The 10,681-nt window shown below is 34.6% G+C and overlaps 1 protein-coding gene across 1 annotated transcript; it reads right to left on the bottom strand.

The window, feature by feature from the left end:
* LOC113735287 (UDP-glycosyltransferase 75C1-like) lies at nucleotides 1-1,853 on the bottom strand. The gene has a single exon (XM_027262310.2). The coding sequence runs from the start codon at nucleotides 1,752-1,754 to the stop codon at nucleotides 327-329; it is 1,428 nt and encodes a 475-aa protein (XP_027118111.2). The 5' UTR covers nucleotides 1,755-1,853; the 3' UTR covers nucleotides 1-326.
* Between the last annotated feature and the right edge of the window lie 8,828 nt (nucleotides 1,854-10,681).

The following is a 10,681-nucleotide window of genomic DNA, read 5'->3' as shown; positions in this document are numbered from 1 at the left end:
TCTAAAAAGACTTATAAAGATTAGAAGGTGAATCATCAAATCAAACAAGTACACTACTGCATTCTTTAGAAGCGTCTTCGCCCTCTCAACCTCGTTCGTTTGAATTGGTAACTCTCTCTCTCTCTCTCTATTTGTTGTGGTAGAAGATTTTATTAATGAATCATGCAGCAATAAGCCAATTACATGAGATGGAGGGACAAATATCTCGATCAACTGTTCAACCGTCAAAGAACCAAAGTCAAAGTTTCATGTTGAAGAAATGGCTCTTTTAATTTGAATGTTCTGTAATAGTGTTTGCCGTACAAGAAAGGGGTCTTAATGTTTTATTAATTATCCAAACAATCCAAAAATAATTTGAAATTGTTGTGTGAAGATCCATTTTCCTTCATAGCCTCCAAAGCCAAGCCTCTCCACTTAGCAGCATTTCTTCTAATTTCTTCCCCCTTTTCTCCACCTCCCAGCAAAACATCCACACATCTCCTGATCTCTTCTCTCCCCACCACCCCATCTTCATTAGCTTTTGCTCTCACCCCGTTGCCCCAGACTTCCTCAATCAGCTTAGCATTTGTTGTCTGATCAGCAAAATGTGGACATCCCACAATTGGAACACCAGCAACTAGACTCTCCAGAGTTGAATTCCACCCACAGTGAGTGAAAAAACACCCTATTGACTTGTGACAGAGTACCTCCATCTGTGAACACCATGGCACTATTTTCCCCTTTCCATTCAGCCCATTTTCCATCATTTCCTTTACTTCTTCATCTTCATTCTCCACTGCTCGCATAACAATCATGTAATGCCTGCCAGTTTCCTCTAATCCGTGCAAAATCTCTAACTTTTCATCTTTCTTTAACTTCGTTAGACTTCCAAATGCTGTATAAACCACAGACTTTTCGGGCTTTGAATCCAACCACTGGAGATAATCATTTTCGTGACATTCAAATAAATCAAGACTGACAGACTTGTCAGATAAATCATTCCCATCCGAATGAACACAAGGAAATAAAGGTCCAATTGGGATCACATTCATGTGATCAACAATAGCTCTGATTGATGCTTCTTCCAACTCGGCAAAAGTGTTGACCAGTACGCAAGGCTTAGAATCTTTCTCCAGGGCTCTTATGTGCTCATGAAAAATAGGCGGGGCTGAAGCAAATTGTGGATCAGTGGGTACAAGAATGGTGGGCAAATCACAATTTTCAAACAACGGAAGATCAGGTAACTTGACGGAAATGGTGGGTTCAATTTTGCGAACGCCATCATATACACCATCCTGGCTATTGAAGTACTTGTGATAAATAGCTAAAGCAGCAGCACACTGAAAAGATAGAAAAGCAGATGGGATGTTCATTCCACTAGCAACCTCAGCCGCCCAAGGCATCATAATACCGTAGATTAAGAAAGTAACCCGCCGGTCCTCATCCGACAAAGTTTGGATCAACTTGGTGAGGTTTTTGGATCCAACATGTGTTAAATCGGCAAAGAAGCTATCAGCTTTGAAGTTCTTTCTTGACTCTGCATCGTCGTAGCCGTCGGAGAAAGAGGCAAAGGAAAGACCAGAAAAGGACGGCAGGTTTTTGATGCGGCTAAAGCCATAGATGGTGGTGGCAAAAGTGACTCGTGCACCAGCTAGTGCGAGGCTCTTTGCTAGCTGAAAACTGGGGTTGAGATGGCCTTGGGCTGCTAGACAACTGATGAGAATGTGCGGCTGCTGCTTCTTCATGGTGTTTGATGAAAAATCTTGTGTAGTCATTTTGTGTATTGATGTTTCTATGCATTGTGGGCAAACGGAGGACCTAGCAAGGCTAAATATAATTGTACATGTGTTGATTTTTCTTGATGACTTCTATGGTTTATATAGTTTACGCTGTCCAAATCATCACAAAAATTTTTTTTTTTTACCAGCAACCATTTTTGACTAAGAGGAGGTGACGATTTGGAGAAAAACGTTTTTTTTTTTTTTAATTTTGTCTTGGTTTCGTAGAAAATTAAGCACGCTGGGATACCGTTCATCATGGTTATCATTTTTCATCATGATAATGACTCCACCATTCTACCTAATTACTTAGGTTCATCGAAATAGTAGGCAGCCGTGTCAAATTATGAGTAGGAGCATCAATTGAGTTTTCTGAGTAAAATTTTGGCAAGTTCAAAGTCACTCACAAATCGAGACTCAACTCACGCTGTTACATGAATTTCAGCTCAAATTGTGTTTGGTCCAAATTCATAATTAATATATAATTATATATAGTAAATATTTTATAATTATAAATGACTATAATTTGTAATATACAAATTATTAATATTTTATGTCATTATATATATATATATATATAATATTATACTCGCCCCTCAGGATTAACTCTGCTGGTCTTGGGGTAGCCATTCAGGTCCCAAGGTCCAAGGTTCGAACCTCTTTTAATGCCTGAGTGCTCTTGGAGGGCGGGATACTTCAGATGCAAGGAGATTAGTGCGGCAAAAAGGTAGGATACACCCTGTATTGACAAAAAATTATACTCACATGAGTTCGGAACATTTTATTGGGCCTAAATCTAGCATGATCCAAGCTCTACTTATATTTAATTTGGGTTCTAATATTTAAATCCAAACTTTGCCTAGTCCATAGGGTTAGACTTTTTCTAGGCCCATTAATAGGCCTACTTATGAGTCCAAATTGCATACAAAGGTTTTGGCTGTGTTAATTTGCTAAATTCATGCAATGATCTCTGTTGGATAACCAGTTGAATTGCAGTACTTGACTGCTATGTTTCACACCACACATATTACATAATTTTATAACAGTACCTCATCTTACACTTATCACATTACCAGAAAACTGAGGATTCCTGGCAATTAGTGTCTTGTCTTTAAATCATTTATCCTGCCTATATCAAGTATTTATTTAATTGGACAATTAACTGTCTCATTACCATCAACTAGTTGCTGATTATGTACCATCAGATTATTGATTTTAGTATAATCAGGTGCAGTATGATTTTTTTTTCATTTATTTTGATTATATGTTTTGAATTCCAACTTTTCAACACTATCATTTTGCACACTTAAATTGATTTTTAGCACTTGGGATCGTAAGATGATCAACTATTTCAATTTACCTTAAACTATTATTTCGAACCCTAAGGTACTGATTTATTTTAAATTACCATAATCCAGCATATTACAAATGAAAGTATCTGCAACTAGTTGATGGCATTAAGGCGGAAATTGCTCAAAATAAAATTCATAATTGAATGGTAATTTTTAGGGGAAAAAAAAAACATAAACAGCAAATCATGCCAATAGTATCTAAACTATCAAAATTTTTCATATTCCAAAATAGCAATCTTGCTATTAGTAATTGAAGAAATTGTTATCTTGCTATAAACAAGCGCTGTTTCTAACCAAAAGTTTCTTAAATAACCTTAAAGGTATATTGTTGTGGAACTGCAAATAATAACCAGACAAAGGCAATGGATTTACCAATTGACAGGATTTTTTTTTTTTCAATTCGATGGAAACTTTAAGATTTGGAAGACAGAGGAAAAAAGAAGAATTTGAAAGTCGAAAATAAATCTAGTAATAATCTTAATAATTTTGTTGCTGGGCTGAAATTTGAGAATGAATGCAGGCTCCATATCCAATAATAAAGAGAAGAAAGGGAGACAATTTTGGATTGGGGCTTCTCTGGTCACAAGCACTATAATTTCATTGGACTGATTTTCATTGCCCTCATTGCCCATTTGGTGTGTCTCCAAAGTAGGTTTTGCTCCTATACGATTGCTTGATTATAGAATTGGAATGTGATTACATATTTGCGGATTGTTTAGCTAAATATAGCCTCGAGAAGGAGCCAGGGTTGTATCATTTACAGAGCCTACCGGATATAATTCGGAGATGGATGAACTTGGATATTGTGGGGGTAACCAACCACCGTTTAGTATCTATATGTTGAGCTGCTTAGCTCTTCTTGATAACCAAAAAAAAAAAAAAAAAAAAAAAAACTCAATGTAAATAAAATTGCAAAAATTAAAGAAGTAGAGAACTTTTGGTCATATTTGTCAGTGAAACACAGATTATCGTTCTTCCCTGCGCCTTAGAATTTGTCACAATTAATATTCCAAAAGTTACATGAACTTCCAGGTTATCCATATTTCAAACTAATGTATAAAAGGTTGAAAATTTACTTTAATTGAGATTTTGACTCAAAACTACTTATCTACACGATGCCTAAAATTCTCAGGAGAGTGGAGAGAATACAAACAAATGCTTCTAGAAAATTGATGTCCCAAAAATCAAATATCACATTCCTAAGACTGGGATGTAACAACAATCAAGATTCTTCTTCTTCTTCTGTTTTTCTGAGCACCATCTGCAAAATATTTTAAAAAATTGAAGAAAACAAGCAATAGACCAGACTAGCAGGCAATTTCTTATCATAAACTACAGGAATTCTGGTTACCTTGGTGTGTTGCAAGACTAAAATGCAAATACTTTCAAATACGGTATGAATTATTTTGAGTTTTTGAGCAAAAAATGATTTGTAACTTGAAGTATGTGCGTCAAAGAATACATACATTAAGATAAACCTACCAAAGCTATTGAACTTCTCTTTTCTTCATAATTATGATTCAATAACTTCTCTTTCCTTCTCCTCTTCCCCAATTTTTCTCTACTTCTCATGCTTTTTTCAAAGGCCTCCTCTTAGGTCTCCCTCCCATGAATTTCGTTTCATCTTATTTTGTTTTCCTAATAAAGTCTCTCCTAAATTTTCGTAATGAGAGTTTTCTATTTCTCCTAAGGATTTCTAATTAGAATTTTCTATTCTCCTGGGGATTCATATGAAGATTTTTGTGTTTTTTTTTATTGTTAGATCTAAATTTACTTTAGATCTGAATTTTTTTTTTTTTTGGATCTTGGGTCTATTTCGACATATCTCATCATCATTATTGGAGTTTAAAACTGTTGATTAATAAATTTGACGATTGCAACATGAGCAAAAAGGAGATGTGGCGATATATGAGTTAGAACACAATTTTAAATTTTTTTGTATTTTTTTACATCTGCTTAGAATTTGGTGCATGTTTAATCTATTATTAGGGTAATGATGTAGATCAATTTGTAATGGATGATTTTCAGCAATTTGTTAATGAAGATTGCATTTTATCCAAAAAAAAAAAAAAAAACCTACCTAAGCTGAACAACGAAAACAATTGTTTAAACATACTTTAATCAAATTACTTATGAAGGAGGCCTTTTCCAAGAGGCCACCTCTCCATGAATGAAGTATGGACAAATGCAGCACTTACAAATGCATATGAGTTCAATTCTAGTTTATCCTTATGAAAAATCAGGGTTCTATCAATTTTCATTTTTTTAGCATTTTAATCCTAGAAAATGCTGGGTTGACTAGCCAATAAAACCTGGTAACTTATTGCACTAATTAAATTGTGAAAATCTCATTATCAAATTAATTAATACAAATATAAAAATTCCAATCGTATCAATGTTAATATTCACTAGATTTATTAAGAATCAACTTACACCAAGGGTGTAAATTTGAGCAATTGATAGGGTGTTAATTATTAGTTATTTTATTATTAATTTTCCCCTTATCCCTGCCAAATATCATTTTAATTGTTAATATCTACTTATATTTGGTATCTGAACTTAATTTCAGAAAATGGAGCAGAAAACTACAAAAAGAAGGAACTTTCTGGAGTAAATTACTTCACACGCACGAGTCTTCTGCAAAGATCCATCAACGTGGCCCACAAGAGAGAAAAAAAATGAACAGATTTCCTTTTTGCTTTTGGCTAATGAAGAGCTGCTGAGTTGGAGTCCTCGAAGGGATGGAAACCGAAGAGAAAGGGAATTCGGCAGAGCCTCGACGGGGACCACGGAGATAGAAGGCATTAGTCTATTATTTAGGAAGAAACGAACAGAGGCTAGGAAGTCCTACTATCAATAGGAAACAAGAAGGAATTTGGAGGGTCCCACCTTTTGGATTCTTTTCTCTTCTTATTAGGTTAGGAGACTAGTCACGGGAGATAGATGGGATTAGAGGCTGATAAGCCGGAAGTCTGAGTTTTTCATTTTCGACAATATCATGTTGGGAATTTCCTCAACAATGAAGAAATGAATTCTTATTTTCTAGTCAAGGGATGAACTGACGAATTGGTTCTGCGATTATTGTGAGATCTAAACTGCTCTTAATTATTTCTTTCATTTATTGGTATTTATATATTTCCTACTCTTAATCGTTATAGCCCTTGTGTATGATTGATTAGTGCGCAATAATTAATTATTTATATAGGTTATTTTGCTAAATAGGGGTAATTGAATCCGTAACTATTCGTTATCTCTATCTCAGTAGCAACTGGCGTAATTGGGTTTATGTCAAGGGAACATACGATCTAACTTAAACAAACCCTCGTAACGTGTTTGTTAGTTAGGATTGGGCCTTTTTAATTATTAATGCAATCTAGAAATTAAATCCTACGGTCGTACCTAGGGTTGTTTTTGGGTTAGGGAAATAGTTAACGGTCGTACCTTAACTATCGAGAAATTAAGGAAAGGTTGGTTGTTTATCGCGTGCATGACAACTATAACTAATCTATTAATAAATGTTGAAATTATTTTTGAATCAATGATCAGTTGCATGAACCATTTCTGAAGTGTACCCTCGGCTAGAGTTTCTCTTAGTTATTTCTTTTAATTAATTATTTTCTGCATTTAATTTGTTTAGTTGGCATTTAATCCCAAAACCCCCATTAATCTTGACTTGAAAAGAAATAAATTTCTCGCTAGTCCCTGAAGAGACGACCCTGCTTACCACTGTCTATTAGCTAGTGAATTCAGTTAAGTAATTAATTCAAGTATATCGGATTATGCAAACTCTTCGAGAACAGGGTGAATCAAGTAACCCATTGCACACCTAAAGTCCCTGCTCCAGTACTAGAATTGATTATTGACTGCTTCATGTGGTAGTTAGGTTTTATTTATTATTATTGCACAGGTTCGACACCTGTCAGCAATTTATATCGCTTGATAACTTATTACACACATTTACATTAAATTGTGAAAATCTCATTGTCAAATTTATTAATACAAATATACAAATGTCAATCATATAGTCATGTTTATTGATTTTAAAATTTGCTTTGCTTTCCTATAAGCTTTTAAGCCCTGAACTTAGTCAATTCAGAATCTCCCCCTCACCACTAAGTATTTGTTCAATTTATCCTACCTTTTCTTGTTTCTGTACGACTTCTCACTTGAACTAAAGCTAGAAGAGATCTAAATCACGGCTACTAAATTGCTGCATTGGAATTGACCAAGAAAATGCTACAATCCCGTTTACTTACGTTTGTCTTTGTATCTTTCCTTTTATCCGAACTAGACATGTTCTCTGCGAAAGTACGTACCAAACATGTCACATTCTTTGCGAAAGCTTGAACCTATCATATGCAGATCAAAGGCAAATCGGATTTTGATAACACAACAAATTTTAAAGAAATTACATATGACTATTCTTACCAAATCAAAAATTTTAGTGACATTTTATTTGACTTGGGAACGTTAAAATTAGCTTATTATAAAAAAAACAAAAAAAAAAACTGATGTGCCTTTCGGCGGACGCTAGCCAAAAGTAGAACATGAGGCTGCAAATCAAACTGTAATTCCAATTTTATCTATCTATTAATTTTAGTTCTGGGGAAAACAAGTGATTTTATGTACTTAGGCCTAGTACATTTCTGGTTCACCATAAAAAGTGGCTGGTTAAATCTGTTCGAAAACTAGCGTTGATTGAAGTTCCTCAGTATAAATTAATTCAAAAGAGAAAAAAATTAATTATATTGGTTGGGAAATCTATTTATATTGGAGAAAACAACCAAACTAGTTCATGAATACCAACGAACTACACAAAATTAAGGGTTCAGAAATTAACTGCTAAAAGTGTACTCAGTGGCAGAGCAACGTTGAGCCGAAGGAGTGCAATTGCATCCCCTCTCAATTTTCTAGAAACTTTAAAATAGCCTATAAAAATTTTAGAAATTATAGTATCATCCCACTCTTGCTCCCCTTGAATTTTGATAGCATCCCATCTACCCTCACAATTGCCCTACAATATTCTTGGAATCTTTACAATTGTCCTCTCCATTTTCACAGTATTGAACCTTGAACTAATATATATTACATGATGCTATATTTTTTCTTTTCTATTAAATGTAATTTGTTTTTTTTAAGCAAATGGTATTTATATTTAACTTTTCTTACGTATCCGTTTTATATGAATTACAAGCCAACCAAACATTCAATCGAGAATTCGATTATGTACAATTATTTGCCAATTGCATATGTTAATTATAATATACATCTTGTATTCTTAAGCATAATTTTATACCATTGGATGATCTGAAAAATAATTTATCTCAAGTTACATGTTTACTATAGCAAATATTTAGTTATTCTTGAAATCTACAAATCAACACCTTATACGTCTAAACTAATATTATTTCACCCCTTGAATAAAGGTTCTGGCCCCGCCACTGAGTGTGCTAATGGCATGGATAAAAAAGGAAAATAGAAATATTTAATCATTTAACCATGCATGCACATTATGTACAATCAAATCAAGAATTAATAGTCATGACAAATTACCCCAACAGTCAAACGACTGAGTGAAGCTAGACAATGTAAAACATATGGGTTCAATCATAATTTTGAGTTATTATTTAGGATGAATGCCTATCTTCCTATGAAGGAAGAGTAAGTGGTGCAATTCCCAAAAATAAAAAGGGTGATCGAGTGGTGGATAAACTTTCATTAATAGTGTGATAGATGATGATAGTTTGAGATTAGATTGTAATTTTAGGGTTTAAGTTAATAGTATGAGGTGCGACATAGCAGCCGTTGGATTTTAGCCTATATCACTTGAGAAAGGGCACCAAACTTCTCCTAAACAACAGATGGAACAATTTTAGAACTCCCAAATTCTCAGCAATGAGCCTTTTTTTAAATCAATCTTCGTCTTAATCTTTTTCTTTTTTTTTCGATGATTTCACTTGCATTAAAGGTAGAAGAGAAAATTGCTTGCATATTTGGTGCTTTTGTATCTTTCTATTTACCTGAACTGGAGATGTTCCGTGCGAAATTACACACCAAACCTGCTACCTAATTCCCTACTTTCGAAAGCTTTCGTGAAACTTCACTGAATCAGATTCAAACACGAGTAAATTTAAAGATTAAAGCTTGTGGCTCCAAATCAAACCGTATTTCCATTTTTGTTTGTTTATTAGTTTCAAAATTTCTGGGGCTACCTGAATCTTTATCGATTTACGTGGCCGAATACTGATAATGACCAGAGCAGGAATGGTCTCTTATGGAAACGAAAATGGAGGGCTGCTTCCATTCTGGTTGAATACTTAAATATGACTGAAAACTGACAATGGTTTCCACACAGTAAATTAGAACCAGTGAAAAGATTAATCTTATTAGACTGGTAATTAATTAGTCCAATATTTTGAAACGAAACAATCTTTTTTTATTCGAATAATTCTCAATCCATATAAAAAAAAAATCAGTTATATATATATATATACTACTGAGATAATCAGTATATATATATACCAACAGGGGTTGGACCAAGTGGTAAGCAGATTGGCTCCGCTTAAGCAGGTCTCGGGTTCGAAACTTGGCGTACGCAGCCACCCTTGTTGAGAGACTCACCCACCATAGCCAGGTGTGCGACCCGGGTCGACCAACGAATTAGTCAGGGCAAAGCCTTGGATACCGTGGCAGGCAACCGAAAAAAAAAAAACTGAGATAATCATGCGAAAAAGTCGTAGATATAGGCCTCCACTTCTTTGTCTCGCCCAAGTAAGCTTTCGAAATCCGTAAGAGAAAGGGAACTATGACTTTTCAAATTCGGACCGCACAAGTTGGCACAGCTGTATTCAAGTCACATCACCCAAGGACCTGAAACAGTTCACGTAATGCGTGAGTGCGTGAGTGTTCAGAATTTGTCTTGTACACATAAATACTCCAGGAAGTGTAACACAAGTTTGGTTCAATCGCTAAATAACATGCTTTAAAAAAAATCGTGTGTCTCAATCACGCTATCGATGTGCAGTCCACGTCATGCGTGAGCGTTCAGAATTTGTCTTGTAGACATGAATACTCTAGGAAGTGTAACACAAGTTTGATTCAACTGGTAAGTATATATTTGAAGAAAATTGTGTGTCTTAATCACTGTAAGAAATGTGTTGATGTGTTTAAATCAGATTATTAATATGAGAAATGTATTGATGAATAATTTATAAAAACTCCTGTAAATCTCCTATAGTTTCGAAAGCATGCTTTGAATCGTAGTAATAATCAAAGCCGAATTGATTCAAATTTTGTTTTGAGAAAAAAAAAACACATGGTAAGTAACCATAGATTTATCAGGTAGCAAGACACAAGATTTGTCAAGGCAAGTCAAGAAGAAAAATCAGGACGATGATATTTGACAAAAGGATTAACACTATGAATATCCACTTAACACTATGAATATCCACTCAATTATTTCCTAGGAGAACAAAACAAAAATGTCCAGTGCTTTTCTCCAAATCGTCACCACAAACGTCGTTGGGCAACAATTCTTGTTATCCACACAAGCTGTATATAACAACGTCACTC

This window comes from Coffea arabica, chromosome 3c, assembly GCF_036785885.1.
Source record: "Coffea arabica cultivar ET-39 chromosome 3c, Coffea Arabica ET-39 HiFi, whole genome shotgun sequence".
In the NCBI taxonomy this organism is placed as follows: domain Eukaryota; kingdom Viridiplantae; phylum Streptophyta; class Magnoliopsida; order Gentianales; family Rubiaceae; genus Coffea; species Coffea arabica.
Note: the sequence above shows the minus strand (reverse complement) of the source record. Positions and strands in the feature narration are given on the sequence as shown.

Excerpts from the sequence above, each read along its gene's own strand:
- LOC113735287 (XM_027262310.2), bottom strand. The coding sequence starts at position 1,754 with ATGACTACACAAGATTTTTCATCAAACACCATGAAGAAGCAGCAGCCG.